This window comes from Bombina bombina, chromosome 1 (genome assembly GCF_027579735.1).
Source record: "Bombina bombina isolate aBomBom1 chromosome 1, aBomBom1.pri, whole genome shotgun sequence".
NCBI classification, from domain to species: Eukaryota; Metazoa; Chordata; class Amphibia; order Anura; family Bombinatoridae; genus Bombina; species Bombina bombina.
In genome coordinates, this window is record NC_069499.1 from 1,488,024,010 (window position 1) to 1,488,042,505 (window position 18,496).

At 38.0% G+C, this 18,496-nt stretch overlaps 1 protein-coding gene across 1 annotated transcript in view; it reads right to left on the minus strand.

The window, feature by feature from the left end:
• LOC128653797 (ABC-type organic anion transporter ABCA8) overlaps positions 1-18,496 on the minus strand; it is a 669,484-nt gene that overhangs the window by 124,525 nt on the left and 526,463 nt on the right. The window contains exon 29 of the mRNA XM_053707306.1: positions 15,195-15,312. Within this exon, the coding sequence (XP_053563281.1) occupies positions 15,195-15,312 (118 nt within the window). The remainder of the gene's footprint in view (positions 1-15,194; positions 15,313-18,496) is intronic.

An 18,496-nucleotide genomic window follows, 5' to 3' on the forward strand; every position in this document is an offset into this window, starting at 1 on the left:
GCGAAAGGTCTTCATGCAGGCGGCTCTATCTTCACCCATTGTGGGCCCATCTTCTTTCTTCTCTCCAGAGAATCAGCCAATAGGATGTAAGCAGCTCTCATCCTATTGGCTGATTTGAAATTTTCAGCCAATAGGATTACAAGGTACCCCAATATAAAAGGGGTACCTTGAATTCAATCCTCAGTGTGCGGCAGATTGCTCCACGCATCCGATGACCGTTCCGCGGAAAGAAAAAAGAAGATGGGCCAGCGATGGGTGAAGATGGAGTCACCTAGAAGAAGATGTATTTTCGGACAAGGGTGAGTACCTATTTTGGGGTTAGTGTTAGTTTTTTTTTGTTTTTTTTGGGGGGGTGGTGTTTTTTTAGATTAGAGCTTTTTTTTTTTTTTTTATAGGCAGTAAAAGAGCTGTTTGCCCAATGTCCATACACATGCCCCATTAGGGGCAATGGGTAGTTTAGGTGTTTTTTTTAGTTAGGTGTTTTTTATTTTGGGCGGTTGTAATTTTAGGGGGTACTTTGTAAAAGTGTTAAACTTAGGGCAATACCCTACAAAAGGCCCTTTAAAGGGTTATTGGTAGTTTATTGTTAGATTAGGGGGCTTTTTTATTTTGAGGTGTTTTTTTAAAAGGCGGTATTAGATTAGGAATATTTATTTTTTATTTTTGATAATTTACAGCTAGATTACGAGTTTTGCGTTATGAGTGAAAAAGCATCGTTATGCTTCATAACGCTGCTTTTTCCCTAACGCCGCTATTACAAGTCTTGTAGGTATAGGTGTACTGCACACCTTTTTGGCCGTCATGCAACGTCAGTACCGCACTTTAAGAAATGTCCTTTTTCAAAGGGACTCCCATAGCACTGGTATTATGAGTTATGCGGTGAGGCCAAGAAGTGAGCGGTACAGCCTAAAATGACAAGATCCGTACCGCCATCTAGTCAGTAGTTATGAATTTTATGCTACAAAGCTGTAGCATAAAACTCATAACTAAACTGTCACAAAGTACACTAAACACCTATAAACTACCTATTAACCCCTAAACCGCCGCCCTCCCGCATCACAAAAACGATTTAAATATTATTAACCCCTAATCGGCCGTCCGCCCACACCGCCGCTATAATAAACCTATTAACCACTAAAACGCAAGCCCCCCACAACGAAATATACTAAATTAAACTATTAACCCCTAAACCTCTGGCCTCCCACATCACTATATAAATCACTATATAAATCACTATAAATAAAAATGACAATTACCTAAATAATTCCTATTTAAAACTAAATACAAATTTACCTGTAAAAAAACCTAAGCTAGCTACAACATAACTAATAGTTATATTGTAGCTAGCTTAGGTTTTATTTTTATTTCACAGGTAAGTTTGTATTTATTTTAACTAGGTAGACTAGTTAGTACATAGTTATTAACTATTTACTAACTACCTAGTTAAAATAAATACAAAGTTACCTGTAAAATAAAACCTAACCTGCCTTACACTAAAACCTAACATTACAATAAAATAAAATAAATTAAATTAATCAAATAGAATTATCTAAATTACAAAAAAAATAAACACTAAATTACACAAAATAAAAATCGAAATAATCAAAAATAAAAACGAATTTCTCCTAATCTAATAGCTCTATCAAAATAAAAAAGCCCCCCCAAAATAAAAAAACCTAGTCTACACTAAAAGGGACTTTTGCGGGGCATTGCCCCAAAGAAATCAGCTCTTTTACCTGTAAAAAAAATACAAACAACCCCCCAACAGTAAAACCCACCACCCACACAACCAAACCCACCAAATAAAAATCAAAATAATCCTAAAATAAGCATTGCCCTAAAAAGGGCATTTGGATGGACATTGCCCTTAAAAGGGCATTTAGCTCTTTTACATTGCCCAAACCCTAAGCTAAAAATAAAACCCACCCAATAAACCCTTAAAAAAATCTAACACTAACCCCCGACGATCCACTTACAGTTTTCGAAGCCCGGACATCCATCCTCATCCAGGCGACAGAAGTCCTCATCGAAGCCGGCAGAAGTCTTCATCCAAGCGGGCAGAAGTCTTCATCCAAGCGGCAGAAGTCTTCATCCAGACGGCATCTTCTATCTTCATCCATTCGGAGCGGAGCGGGTCCATCTTCAAGACATCCGGCATGGAGCATCCTCTTCTTCCGATCATCGCTGGAAAATGAAGTTTCCCTTTAAGTGATGCTATCCCTTCAAAAAAATTCTATCAGCCAATAGGAATTAAAAGGGAAAAAATCCTATTGGCTGTTGCAATCAGCCAATAGGATTGAGCTTTCATCCTATTGGCTGATCCAATCAGCCAATAGAATGCAAGCTCAATCCTATTGGCGGATTGGATCAGCCAATAGGATGAAAGTTCAATCCTATTTGCTGATCGCAACAGCCAATAAGGTTTAATTCCTTTAATTCCTATTGGCTGATTCTATCAGCCAATAGGAATGTAAGGGACGCCATCTTGGATGACATCACTTAAAGGGAAACTTTAAGTTTAAGAAAAGAAGAGGATGCTCCGCGCCGGATGTCTTGAAGATGGACCCGCTCCGTGCCGGATGGATGAAGATAGAAGATGCTGTCTGGATGAAGACTTCTGCCACTTGGATGAAGACTTCTGCCCGCTTGGATGAAGACTTCTGCCAGCTTCAATGAGGACTTCTGCCACCTGGATGAGGATGGATGTCCGGTCTTTGAAAACTGTAAGTGGATCATCGGGGGTTAGTGTTAGGTTTTTTTAAAGGTTTATTGGGTGGGTTTTATTTTTAGCTTACGGTTTGGGCAATGTAAAAGAGCTAAATGTCCTTTTAAGGGCAATGCCCATCCAAATGCCCTTTTCTGGCAATGCTTAGCTTAGGTTTATTTATTTAGTTTTTTTTGGGGGGGTTTGGTTTTGTGGGTGGTGGGTTTTACTGATGGGGGTTGTTTGTATTTTTTTTTTACAGGTAAAAGAGCTGATTTCTTTAAGGGCCATTGGCAGTTTAGTGTAGGCTATGGGTTTTTTATTTTGGGGGGGCTTTTTTATTTTGATAGGGCTATTAGATTAGGAGTAATAGGAGTAATTCGTTTTTATTTTTGATAATTTCGTTTTTTATTTTGTGTAATTTAGTGTTTATTTTTTTTTGTAATTTAGATAATTCTATTTGATTAATTTTATTTATTTAATTTTATTGTATTGTTAGGTTTTAGTGTAAGGCAGGTTAGGTTTTATTTTACAGGTAAGTTTGTAGTTATTTTAACTAGGTAGTTAGTAAATAGTTAATAACGATTTACTAACTAGTCTACCCAGTTAAAATAAATACAAAATTACCTGTGAAATGAAAATAAAACCTAAGCTAGCTACAAAATAACTATTAGTTATATTGTAGCTAGCTTAGGTTTTATTTCACAGGTAAGTATGTATTTAGTTTTAAATAGGATTTATTTAGGTAAATAATTGTAAGGTTTATTTTGATTTATTTTAATTATATTTAAGTTAGGGGGTGTTAGGGTTATGCTTAGGGTTACGTTAGGTTTAGGGGTTAATATATTTATTTAGTTGTAGTGATGTTGCAGGCCAGAGGTTTAGGGGTTAATAACTTTAGTATAGTGGCTGCGACATTGGGGGCAGCAGATTAGGGGTTAATACCTGTAATGTAGGTGGCGGCAATGTTTAGGGCGGCAGATTAGGGGCTAATAAGTGTATTTAGGTGGCGGCGATGTTAGGGGCAGCAGATTAGGGGTTAATAACTGTATGTAGGTGGCAGCGATATTGGGAGCGTCAGATTAGGGGTTAATAATTTTATTTAGGTGGCGGTGATGTTAAGGGCGGCAGATTAGGGGTGTTTAGACGTGGTTTTTATGTTAGGGTGTTAGGTTTAAACATAACTTTTTCTTCCCCATAGACATCAATGGGGCTGTGTTACGAAGCTTTTTTTTGTTTAAATGATTTTTATTAGAATAGGGTTCACTGGGTTACAACAATTCAAAATATAAATTCTTGACATAGTAGGCAAATAAGCAATAATACAATATTATCAAATTAAGCATTGTCAAATAACAGTAATCCAGTGGCCCAGCTTTTTTGTGGGTGGCGAGGGGGGGGGGAGGTAGGATGAATGAGGGATAAAAGAAAGGAAAGTATAAAGATTAGTGGAAGAAAAAGGAAGAGAAAGGAAAAACAATCTGAATTCAATGCGTTGAGTTAGTACTACACCGCTCAGTGACTTGTTCAAGGTGAATTATGGGAATCGGAATGTATACTCAAAGGAACATGTGGTCTGGGGTAGGGGGGGGAGAGAGTCAGGTCGTACACTGACAAGTTTGTACTAGTAGAGTTGATAGCTTAAAGTAATGGTTTTATGTTCTAACTAACAGCTAACAACTCGTATGTTTAATTTTTAACTTTTTAAACTTTTAGACTTTTAAACCCTGGAAACGATTCAGAGTATTCGTCTATTAGTTCCTAAACTGTTTAAAAGGGTACTATGAGGTCTTTGCTCCCAGATAAATTGTACATTAGTTATCATCTCTCGTTTACCTAGGTAGCAGTAGTGCATTTTTTCTAACAGTATCACATGATTAACCTCCGCTATCCATTGGGCTATTGTGGGAGTTTCTGTTGATTTCCATAGCCTGGGGATTAATCTCTTAGCACATGTCAGCATTATTAAAAATAGCTTTTTCCTATAGGCGCAAGGGAGTTTTGGAGCATGGTTAAGGAGGATGATGTGTGGGTTTAGCGTAATTTCTGTGTTTAGCGTTTCACTCATATGTTTAGCCACTTGTTGCCAAAATATGGTTAAACTCGGGCAAGACCACCAGATATGTGCCATGGTGCCCGTCTCACCACACCTTCTCCAACAGCTAGAGGAGGCCGTCTGGTAGATAACTCGCAGGCGATGTGGAGTCAAATACCAGCGGGCCATGATTTTGTAATTTAGTTCTGATAGCAAGAGGGAGGTTGAGGAGGCGTGTATGTTACGGAAACAACGTTTCAAATCTTCATCGCACAGGTCGTGCAGTATTTCTTCAAACCACCTATCTAGGTATAAAGGGCGTGTCTCAGGAAATTTATTCCTAAGGATTTTATATACTATGGACAGGTGGGCTCTCGTAATAACAGGGTTGGTACATAGTTGCTCAAATGCGGTTAGTGGTCTGAGGATATCTCTCTTGTGTGGGTTGTTATGTATAGCATGCCTAATTTGCAGGTATGCATACCAGCTATGAAAAGGGGGCCCTAATTCTTCTTCTAGTACAGTTCTGTCTTTTATGCCCATTGGGCCTACAAAAAGGTATAGAGGAAGGTTCTGCAAATGCCTTACTGGGTTAGTATGAGTAAATCTGCTGTGCTGTAGGAACATATGATTGTGAAGTAGTGGGGTAAGTGGAGAAATTACAGTCGATACACCTTTGGTGTGAGATATGACATAATCCCACACTTCGAGTGTAGCTCTAATGTAGTCATTACGCTGTGCCAAATGTGGTCTCGTGGCTTTAGGGAGCCAGGGTAAGTCTCTCATGTGTCTGATCTGTGACAAGTGCCCCTCTGTCTGTACCCATAATTTTGCGGGAGGTGCGTGGTTCCAAGAAATTATCCTTGCTAAATGTGCTGCTCTGTAATAGTTGGTGATATTAGGAACATTGAGACCCCCGTCCTCTTTGTTAAGGTATAATGTGTGCTGTGCCACTCTAGAACGTTTGTACGACCAGATGAATGAATTAATTAGCTTTTGTTGTGTCTTGAGATATGAGTTTGGGTATTTAGGAATGATCATCATTTTAACTGTGTTAATTCTTCCAAACCAGGACAGGTGTCCCTGTGTGTGCCACTTTTCCAATAAACTTTTGGTGCGTGACTGGAGTGCGAGGAAATTGTCCGTAAAAAGTTTGTCAGTATCATATGATATAGCTATTCCTAAGTATTGAAGTTTATCTGTTATGCTAAACCTTCCTATGTGCGCTATAGTTTCAACTTCTTGTGATGTTAAATTGATCGGCATTAGGCCAGATTTATCCATATTAATAGAAAAGTTAGAGACTTGTTTATAATTCTCCAATGTGTCGAGAAGTGCCGGAAGTGTGGTCGACGGTGACTTTAAAGTGAAAATCACGTCGTCCGCGAACAAGAGGCATTTCTGGTCTATTTCACCTAGTTTTATGCCCTGGATATGCGGGTTATTCCTCACTTGTATTGCTAAAATTTCTACTGTTAATGCAAATAGCAAGGGCGAGAGTGGGCACCCTTGCCTTGTGCCATTGGATATAGTGAACGATTGGGAGGTAACGTCATTGATCTTGACTCTAGCGCTAGGGTTATGATATAGGGCCTGTATTCTCTTAACAAACATTTCGGAGAAGCCAAACTTCGACAGGGCGGCCCACATGAACTGCCAGTCCACCCTGTCGAAAGCCTTCTCCGCGTCGGTGGACAGTAGGAACATCGGAGTATGGTTGTCACGGGCAAATTGCAAAGTATGGAGCAGTCTTATAGAGTTATCTTTGGCCTCTCGTCCTCTGATGAAGCCCACCTGGTCCGGATGAACTATTTTAGGCAGAACTGTGTTTATGCGGTTTGCTAGGATTTTGGCGTATAGTTTCATATCTATATTAATGAGTGATATTGGCCTATAGTTGCCTACAATATCTGTAGCTTTATTTGGTTTCGGGATCACAGTTATTAATGCCTCTAATAAAGTGCTAGGGAAAACTTTACCTCGGTCTATGTCTGTAAAGAGTGAACAGAGATGAGGGCTTAATTGCTCCTGTAGGAGCTGGTATAGTCTTGCGGTAATGCCATCCGGACCAGGGGACTTCCCACCAGGTAGTGACTTAATCACCAGGACAACTTCTTTTATTGTAATAGGGGAATCTAACATTTGCCTGTCATCTTCCGTAAGGGAGGGTATAGGTATTTCCGCTAGGAAGGAATTCAGCTTGAGCTGTGCATCCAATGCTGGGACTTTTGTTATATTGTATAGGTTTGTGTAATATGAAATAAACTCGTTTGTGATCTCCTCAATTTTAGATGTGTGTTTATCTGACGTTACTTTAAGGGATTTAATAAAAGTAGAGTATTTCTGCTTTTTAAGTGACCTGGCTAGCATGCGACCCGCCTTGTTGCTGTCCGCGAAGAATCTAGATTTAGTTGTGAGGGCTCTCATATGCACTCTTTGTGTTAGAAATTTGTTAAGGTTTTCTCTTGCTTCATTTAGTTTAGCGAGCTTAGTGGTAGACTTTGGATCTGCTTTATGCAATGTTTCGTGCACGGTCAATGCAGAAGTTAACTCAGAGAATTGGGTCGCATATAGTTTTTTCTGCTTGACGTTGTGTTTTATTAGGATGCCACGTATGTAGCATTTGTATGCCTCCCAGTTGTTTGCGGACAACGTGTCCTCTGGCTTATTCAGGGAGAAGGACTCTTCTGAGGACGTTTTAAGCTCATCTACCACCTCCTGACTAGTGAGCAAGGAATCATTAAGTCTCCAATTGAATGTGTTGCGTGTCCTACCTGTCCATTTAAATGTTGTAGTAACCATGCTATGGTCGGACCAAGTTGTGTGGGTTATTTTGGAGTGTATCATGTTCGAAAGGAGAGCTTGACTACTCAGGATGTAGTCCAATCGGGAGTATGAATGTTGCGGGTGGGAAAAAAAAGTATAGTCCCTCTTACTTGGGTGTGCTATTCTCCAGGTATCAAAGAGGTTTATGGATTGTAGGGCCACATAGTTATTCTTTAGGGTGTTTTTACGTAAGTATGATCTTCCTGTTGAGGTGTCTAGTGCAGGTTGCATGGGGAAGTTAAAGTCACCTCCAAGTATAATCGGGCCCTTAGCATTGTCTATAAGAGTGTTAATCACTGATTTATAGAAGTGAATGGTAGGTTTGTTTGGGGCGTATATGTTGGCAAAAGTTACCGGGGTCCCGTAGCAAAGTCCAACCAGGACAAGCATCCTGCCTTCTTTATCTACGTATCTCTGCGAGGGAATATTGCGTCTGAATGAAATGCACACTCCATTTTTCCTATTTGGACCTGAATTACAGTAATGCTGGTCAAAGTATCTCTTGGATAATGTGGGTTCTTTGTGTCTAGTGAAATGGGTTTCCTGAGTCATTGCTACGTCTACTTTCCTCTTGTAGAAGTCATGGAAAGCTATGGAGCGTTTCTCTGCCGAGAGGAGCCCCTTAACATTTTGGGTTGCAATTTGGAGTGTGCCCTCTCTGTTGCTAAGTTTTTGGGTCATAGTGTGGTAACGCTGATGTGCTATGATACTAAGAAAGAGCTAACCTAGCCTAGTCAGTGTACTGGGTTGAGTTAGAGCGATGAAGGTGAGGTGTATAGGAGTGTGGGTATTGGTGAAAGGGTATTGGGGGGAAGATTACTGTGGGGGAGTTAGGGATTGAAATAAAAGCAAAAGTGAGGTGAACTTAGAGGGTGGAAGTGCTGGGGTAAAGCCTGCGGTTCAGAGTCCACAATCCGAACTCCAAAGTGCAGGAACTGACGTTTAAGGTCTGCGGTTGTAAGTTCTAAGTTGGGGGCTTTTTTACAGACCGGGTGTCTAAGTATTTTTGTTAAAGTTCGGTAATGTGGCAATTGTTTAATGGGAGATATTTAGCTTAACGTGGAGCTAACTAGTGCTGTACTTTAATCATAGCCCTCGGTCGTTTTTTAGGTACTATAGGGGAATGGGACGTCACATTGACGCACTTTGCTCCGTAGGTCAAAGATAATAATTTTAAGATGTTTTACTATATATTATTAAGGAACGGGATTTGGTATACTTCTATGCTACCAGGAGCTAAGGTGTTGTATGGAGCTGTCTCGCTTTGTTCATAGAAGAGTATAAGAAAAGATATAACAGTTGAGTGATTATAGCAAACAGTGACAACAATAACATAACAGAATAAGATAACAAAGTCTCCTTAATGGAAACTTTTTTTAAAATTAGAGTTCTATAAATAGGAACACATGTAATAATTCAACATAAGAAAACCAAAACTCATTGCAGATCACATTGTTTAAGTAACGTGTTTATACATTGTGAGGGATCAAGATGTCAGAACAAATTAGTTGGGATTATGACCAGTTTAAAATCTAAGTAACTATGGTGAATATCTATATGAGCAAGACTAAGAAGTCGCCCTTCTGACAGTTGTATATATATTCAACCTAAGAACACTGTATACATGTATAGGTCTCCTATTGGGCAGTTCAGCCTTTTATGCCATATGGGCAGCACGACTAGGAGCAAAAATGGGTAATCAAAAGTACTTATCCAAGTGAGTCTGTGTCCATTGTGTCAGCTTCCGTCTGTAGTAGTTGTCTTCTTTTGTTCTGTTTGTTTATCAAGTCAGGGTTTGGACGCCTTTGAGATTTGGGGCTACCCTGGGTTTTCTGCTTCTCTTGTTGTGATTGGGAGTCTGCAATAGAGAGCTGTGGAATGTTCATCATGTTGCAGAATCTGTTTATTTCTGATACAGAGGTGCACTCCATCTTCTTGCCATTTTTCATTGTTATTACTGACGTGGGGAAGCCCCATCTGTAGGGGATACGTAGCGATCTTAAGTGAGATGTAAGAATCTGAAAGTCTCTTCGCTTTTGTAATGTTCTCACCGATAAGTCTTGGTAAATCTGAATTTTGTGGCCCTGGAAGCTTATAGCTTGCCGTTTTCTGGTTATGTTGTAGAGTTCTTCTTTTTGCCTGTAGTTCTGAAAATGTACTACAATATCTCTTGGCGGGGAGTCATCTGGGGGTTTTGGACGGAGAGCGCGATGTGCTCTATCAAGTGGTATAGTTAAATCTTCTGAGGCCTCCTCTCCCAGTATTTCTGCAAACAGGGCCTGTAGATAATCCTGGAGTTCGTTGTTCAGAACTGACTCTGGGACCCCCCCTAAAGCGTAAATTGCCTCTTCTTGAACGATTTTCCAAATCGTCAATCTTGTCTTCTAAATCAGTTATGTGTTGGGATTGATGCGTTTGATTTGTTGCAAGTTTTGCTATTTTTTGCGCCATCACATACTCGTGCTCCTCTAATGAGTCGACTCTGTGACCAAGGTCATTCATTTCCTTTTTCAAGTCAGCGCATTCGTCTCTGATGCACGACTTTACTTGTTCAATCAGGGCCGCTATAGCCTTATAAGTAATAGGGGGGTAATTTTCTAGTTCTTGCTCTGTGGGTGGCAAGCAGATAGGGGCAACCAAGGTGTCAGTGTGGTCACTAGCGGTGGGAGCTTGCGGTGTACTCACTGCTGTTTTGTGTACTGCCTGGTCCATTTGCTTAAAGAACTCATGTACCTGCGGAGGTTTGAGAGCCTTATCTTGCCTGGTGTTTTTCCTCTGTGACATACTGGCTTGCTGTTATTTTGTAAATGTCCTCGTTATTTGGCCAGAAACCACGTCGTGTGGCGGGAAAGGGAGTAGGGGTACAGGGTATAGATAGATACGTGACCAACTCAAATAAGGCCTAGTAGTATGCAAAAATCTCCTTTAGTACTGTTCTGTAAGTTAGGCAAAGATTTTATAAAAAGTGATATTTCTTATTTATTGCGTGACTTAAAGCTAGCAGGTTCCAGACACTGTAGTGTTTCACAAAATGTTTTGCTCGGTATTGGTATCAAGTATAACTCATTCTGCAGCTGTACATAACAGGCTATGTTTGCTGGTGCTTTGACATTGTCCCAGTGTATCTATTGGTTATCAACGCCATTTTACTTTGACAGATCACTTTCAGTTAGCCCAGAGAAAGATTCTGTTATGCGGGCCAAACAACTTCTCTAGCTTGATAAAATGTCTCTACCATTAAGGCAATGGAGTATTTTTGCTTCCCAGTGGGCACATGTAATCAAGTAAACAGAGTGGGATTACTTAGCTCTATATACGTTACCGCCACAGTTACTCTCCGTATGTCAGCGGTGTGTCGCAGTTGCCTCCGTGGGAGACTGTAAGTCTGCTGTCTGCTGCCGATAATGACCCTGTCTGGAGATCTAGGATTTCTATATTTGCGAGTTCAGCTTGGGATCAGCCGCAGATAAGCACAGAGGTTCCGCTTGCTTCCCACGCGGCAAGTGTTGTGCTCTCTGTGTTAGGCCGCAGCTCCTTTTGATTGGGCCGGGGTTCGGTGTTTTACCCGGCTGTTTGAGGGGTCACGCTATATTGTCGGCAGGAGGTTCCGACCAAAGTCTCCACTATGTTCTCACCGATTAAAGCATTTTGTGCCGCTTTTAATGTCAAAGGCACCCAGTCTGCACACGAAGCCTCAGTGCATTGCGGCCATCTCAGTCGGCCGTTCGCTCCGCCCTCCGTTACGAAGCTTTTTTTCCCCCGATCGCAGGTGTTAGGCTTTTTTTTTGCCAGCTCTCCCCATTGATGTCTATGTGGAAATCGTGCATGAGCACGTCAAAGCAGCGCTTGTATTTGGGTGAAGCATGGAGCTCAACGCCACCATATCACCCGTGCAAGCCTGCTTTTTGTAAACCTGTAATAGCAGCGCTATAGGGGAGTGAAATAATGCCGAAAATGTTGCAGTCATTAATTTCCCTATAACGCTCAAAACTCGTAATCTGGCTGTTAGTTTGCTATTTTCTGTAATGTTGGCTTTTTTATTTTTTGTAATCTTAGCTGTTTTGTTTAATATAATGTTAAGATTTTTTATTTTAATGTAAAGTTAGGATTTTTTATTTTAATGAAAAGTTAGGATTTTTTATTTTGGATAATGTTAGTTTTTTTTTTTTAAAGTAATTATTTTTTTGGTAATTTTAAATTAATGTTTAAGGTAGCTAGTATTTTGTTATTTTATATTAGTTTTTTTTAATTGGGGTTAATTTTGGGGGTGTTAGGTTAGGGGTCTTAGTTATTAGATTAATACTTTGCAATGTGGGGGGTTGCCGGTTTAGGTGTTAAAAGGTTAATTAGTAATTTGTGTTATGGGGGGTTGACAGTTTAGGGGTTAATTATTTTATTAGATACTTTACATTGTGGGGGTTGGTGGATTAGGGGTTAATAGGTTAATTAGGTACTTTGCATTGTAGGGGGTTGGCGGATTAGAGGTTAATATTGTAATTATGTAGTTTGCGTTTTGGGGGTTGGCGGATTAGGGGTGAATAGTGTAATTATGTAGATTGCGATGTGGGGGTTGGAGGTTTAGAGGTTAATAGGTTTATTAGGTAGTTTGCATTGTTGAGGGATGGCGATTTAGAGGTTAAAAGGCTTATATAGTAGTTTGTGTTGTGGGGGATGGCGGTTTAGAGGTTAATAGGTTTATATAGTAGTTTGCGTTGTGGGGATGGCAGATTAGGGGTTAATAACTTTTATTAGTAGTTGCGATAGGGGGGAATGGTGGATATATGGGTTTTGACGTGTCAGTTTTTTTTTTTATTTATGTGCCGACAGATCATATACTGGCATAAGTCACTGGCGACACCAGAAATGTGTATTTGTTCGACCTACGGCAGTATATCATCTGCTGGCATGGTTTATGTGATTTACCTGATGTGCGAGGTGAACTTATGGGCGACGTGGGTTTCAGCAGTTGCGCTGAAACTTATGCCACATATGTAATCTTGCCCTCTTTCCTTATTGAGGGTGCAATATTAACTTGCATGCTTATTACAAGTTGAAAGAAAATGCAGGTGCAATCTAAATTTTTACTTTTCAGGTTAGAGCAACTGAAGACCTTGCGTAAAGGGTTAGGGCTTTAAAAAAAGTTGCACCAAACACAACATAAAAACATTAATATAACCAGCTATTTACACTATCTAATACATTATTCATATAAATTTAAAAAAGTTATAAGGGTTCAAAAGTATATGGTATATGACAAGTTATTTGAATTGAAAGAGCTATAAAAATATTATATATATATATATATATATATATATATATATATATATATATATGTGTGTGTGTATGAAGAAGAGGCCCACAACACCAAAACATCACAAATAAAGTTCTTGTTACAAGACCAGTGAGTGCTGCTTTCCACTTGCACACTCTAGACAGTGCGGTCTGGTGGGTCAATAGTTTTATATATGTATATATGTGTATTTATGTATTTATATATGTATATATGTGTATACATGTGTATTTATGTATTTATATATGTATATATGTGTATACATGTGTATTTATGTATTTATATATGTATATATGTATATACATGTGTATTTATGTATTTATATATGTATATACATATGTATGTATTTATATATGTGTATACATGTGTATTTATGTATTTATATATGTATATACATGTGTATTTATGTATTTATATTTGTATATTCAAACAAAAAGTAGAGAACCACGCTCTAAAAATAAAAATTAACTTTTATTGTGTCATTATAAACGATGACAGCAGCCACCCTTCAAAAGAAACTGGAGAGGTGCGCAGCACAGTCAGCTTACGCGTTTCGGCGGTATGCTGTAATCATAGCCTGTCATGTGTGTACTCTCTGTCATTTAAAAATATGTTAAAACTACCTGATTGGTTAGTAGACAGTGCATCTAACTAGCAACACCTGATTTTACGGAAACATCTTAAGAACCTGCACAAACAGGATTATGTGCAGAGAGTAAATCTAATGTTATTAATAGTAAAACCCATGTTATAAATCTGGAGACTGTGTATTAAGCCTCCAATTTGGAAAGCTGATCCCATGAACAATATGAAAACTATACATAGACATATAATACATGTGATAATACATCATTTTAAACTGTTGTGTACAATAGTGCATGCTGTAACATTTGGCGTAATATTAATTCCATTTCTATTAAATTGAAGCACCAATACAAGAATAATACAAATAATTGTAGAACATAGAATATTACATGCTTCATGTGCATGCAGTTACTCTGTTACGATTGAACTAAGACACTATGAGCTATCCTGTTATAGCATGTGAAAAGTAGATAAACACATAGTAGTATCTCACTAACTATGTTGGTGTATAGAAGATATTATGATATATCAAACTATATGCATAATGAAGCCTCTGAAATTTCCATAGCTAGTTGGACTTAGTGATCTAGGGGGGAAGGCAAAGAACCAATCACAGTGAAATGAAGAACAAGTTGAGAAACAAATAGGAGGATTAAGGAAATACAATATATATATATATATATATATATATATATATATATATATATATATATATATATATATAATTGTGACCTGAACTCACTCCCAGGCTTAACTCACTAAAATTTCAAAAGAAAAAGGGCGGAACTCTCCAGCACTGTGAGATCTCTCTCATTTATGTATGTGAAGCAGAGACATTTATATTACATTTCAGATTAGGTCCAGTCAGTATTACTGCATATAAGATTTTCACTTTTTCATTTGTATTTTAATACATTTAAATTTTAATCTAGCTGTGATTTTACACATCCTGATTATGCTTTTAAAGTGTCTGTGTCACATTAATAGCTTAGGATCAGTTTGTATGTTTCTGTGTATCTTTTACAAATTCCATTGCACTTTCTATTTTTCCATTATAAACTGTCAGTTTTCAGAAAGTGGTAGGGACAGGGCAGTTCCCTGGGCAGAACAGGGGAGTTCTTAGGGTATATCTGAAACTCTCTCACAAGTCTCAATTTTGTAACCCTTTTAAACAAGCTGATCTCACTGGTTTGCCTTACCAGCTGTATGCAGGTAAAGTGTGTTCAAAATTCAATACACTTATTTTAACTATCAGAAAAGTAATATATACTAAAATATAGATAAAAGCAAGTTAAATTGTAGTAAAAACAGAAATATAAATGTCTCTGCTTCACGTACATAAATGAGAGAGATCTCACAGTACTGGAGCGTTCCACCCTTTTTCCTTTGAAATTTCAGTGAGTTAAGCCTTTGTGAAGTCTGTACATTTAGACACCAATCAGCAAGCACTACCCAGGTGCTGACGCAAAAATTGACCAGCTTCAAAGCTTTCATTCTTGCTTTTTCAAATAAAGATACAAAGAGAACAAAGAAAACATGATAACAGGAGTAAATTAGAAAGTTGCTTGCTCTATTTGAATCATAAAAGTTTAATTTTGACTAGACTATCCCTTTAAGATGCTTTGGTAAAAATATGGAATCATCCATTTGTAATAACCAGGTATGTTATTCTTGCAGGCAAGATAACATACTCAGCAATTAGGGGACATTTCAGCTTTCTACTTTCATTAAAAAAAAAAGATAATTTTAATTACCTCTTCTGCTGAGTTTGTTTCATAGTTTTTAACCTTTTCTTTTTCAGCCAAAACATCATCATCTGCATCTTCCAACATCTCTGGATTTTGTTTGATTTTTATTTGTCTCTTTGACATCCTAAGATTAGAGAAAAATATATTAAAACATAAAAGGATGTAAATGATAATTAGTTAACCACATTACTAATCTATTTACAATATTAGTTTATATTATACTGCTTTCTGCATATTACAAATGATTGGTAAAGAATACCCAGCACAGTTTATACTGTACATAAATATTTTAGTTTGCTTGGGCATTAAATCCTATTCAAATGCTAATGAACCTTGTATGAATGAATAAATGTCATTATAATTTAACAGTTTAGTTTGGGCTCTAAAAAAGTGTTATGTTGGTCTGGTACCAAAATTGACAATAGGGGGCCGATTTATCATGACCCGAATGGGGCCAAAAACCCTGTTTCTGTGCGAGCCTTGCGGGAAACAGGAGTTAAGAAGCAGCAGTCTTAAGACCACTGCTCCTTAACTCGTCCACTGCCTTTGAGGCTGCGGACATCAATCCGCCCGATCGAATACGATCAGGTTGATTGACACCCCCTGCTAGCGGCCGATTGTCCGCAAATCTGCAGGGGGAGGCATTGCACGAGCAGTTAATTACAAGCAGCGTTTCATATCCATCAGACATTGATAAATCGGCCCATGGTGTAATCATTTTAAGAGATCATCATTTTCAAACTTATTGGCAATTGCTGGAAAATCGACCCTATAACAACAAAACAAGTCACTAATATGATTTTCCATCTTTTGATTTTTTGGGAGAACTAGATAGTGATGAACTTGTAAATAAGCTATTAAGCCTTATAAAAATAAAAGATGTGAGGCCAGTAATGCTGAATAAGAAAAAGAGTTAGATTTATTTTTATTTCAATATGAAATTTATCGAGCATCGATTTACCTATATTTTCTACAGATTGATAAAGGGTCATTCATGTCACTAAATCCAAATGTTTTCTTTCATGATTCAGATAGAGCATGCAAAATAACAATTTTCAAATTTACTCCTATAATCAATTTTTCTTCATTCTCTTGGTATCTTTATTTGAAAAAGCAGGAATATAAACTTAGGAGCAGGCCTATTTTTGGTTCAGCACCCAGATTGGTGGCTACGTTTAGTCACCACTCAGCAAGCGCTATCCAGGTGCTGAACCAAAAATGACCCACCTCCTTAGCTTATATTCATGCTTTTTTAAAATAAAGATACCAAGAGAACAAAAAATGTTAATAGGAGTAAATTAGAAAGTTGCTTAAAATTGCGTTCTCTATCTGAATCACAAAAGAAAAAAATTGGGTTTAGTGTCCCTTTAACATTTATGGTTTTCATGTGCTTAAAAAATATTTGTGAAAATAATATTTATTGTGTAAAACAACAACTCTGCAACATTGTAAATTAAATATTGCAGAATTTAGATACATTTGTATCTGCCCCTCGTCACATATGCAAGTTGCGAGTCACTGTCCTGTATAATCAATGGAGTTGCTTCTATCTTGTAACATTTAAACTCTGGGCTCAGCAACTCTGGGCTAGAGCAATTTCCACTGTGAAGGTGGAAGGCAGGGGTTAAAAATAAAATATGATTCTTATAATTCAGATGACACTATGGGGCATATGTATCAAGCTCCGATTGGAGCTTGATGCCCCGTGTTTCTGGCGAGCCTGCAGGCTCGCCAGAAACAGCAGTTATGAAGCAGCGGTCACAAAGACCGCTGCTCCATAACCTGTCCGCCTGCTCTGAGCAGGCGGACAGACATCGCCGCAAATCAACCCGATCGAGTACGATCGGGTTGATTGACACCCCCTGCTGGCGGCCTATTGGCCGTGAGTCTGCAGGGGGCGGCGTTGCATCAGCAGCTCTTGTGAGCTGCTGATGCAATGCTGAATACGGCGAGCATATTGCTCGCCGTATTCAGCGAGGTCTGTCGGACCTTGATAAATAGGGGCCAATATTTCTTGTAATGAAAAGTTACATAGTTGTGCAAATCTCAGAATGTGTTTCCTTCAAAGTTTGATTTCCTATCTTTTTTTGGTTAAAGGGAACTTTTTATTTCAAATGTTTAGTTATGGGTAATTATACAACTTCAGATAAAAAATGTAATTTTAAAACACTTTTAAATTCACTTATATGATCAACTTTACTTTGTTCTTTTGGCATCCTTTGTTGAAAATAATATCTACATAGGCACAGAACCTAAGCGAAGAGGGTAAGTCGTGCATGCAATTGTAATTTTAAATATATGTATATGCTTATATACATATATATTATGTGTTAATATGTGTATAATACATAAATATATATTAAACAAATGTTTCAAGAAAGAAAAAGGTGATAGGGCTCAGTAAACTCCTATACAAAGCAAGGGGATACAGCACTCTTTTGTCAATCAAAATATATTTGATAACTATCCCAAGAACACTTCTAATGCAGTGACATCATGCTGATAAAACGCTGGCTTTCATGGACTGGCCTCCACAGAGTCAAGACCTAAATTTTTTAGAGGGATCAGCTGGACAGAAGAAGAACTCTGGAAAGTACTGAAAGAAGCCTGGTATAATATTTTTTAGAGGCTCTGGGATCAGCTGGACAAAAGAAAAACTCTGGGAAGTGCTGAAAGAAGCCTGGTATAATATGTTTTAGAGGCTTTGGGATCAGCTGGACAAAAGAAAAACTCTGGGAAGTGCTGAAAGAAGCCTGGTATAATATACTAGAAGATTACTTCAGAAAACTTCAGGACAGTCTTCTCAAAAGAGTTCAAGATGTGCTTAGTGCCAAGGAAGATCACATTAAATACTAACTTTTGCCTCTGAAAATTGTGGGGGGGGTTATATTTTGTGTACATATTTTTTCTGTATTTATATATTTATATACAGAAATGTATCCAGACTATTTTTAAATGTATCTAGGGTATTGGCATTCACTACCTCCTTTGATAATGAGTTCAACAATTGTATTGCTCTTACAGTGAAAAAATGTTTCCGTTGCAGATATTTAAATAGATATATATATATAGATATTTATAGCTAGATATAGATACTTAGATAGAGAGAGAGAGAGAGAGAGAGAGAGAGAGAGAGAGAGAGAGAGAAAGAGAGAGTATAAATTAAATATGTCATTGATATATTATCAACCTTAACATAAGCATTTGTAAATAATCACAACATAAATATTTGTTTACATTTGTTGTAAACTTTTCTTTCAAAACATCAATTTATTTTAAGGGGCCGATTTATTAAGAATATTTTTGGG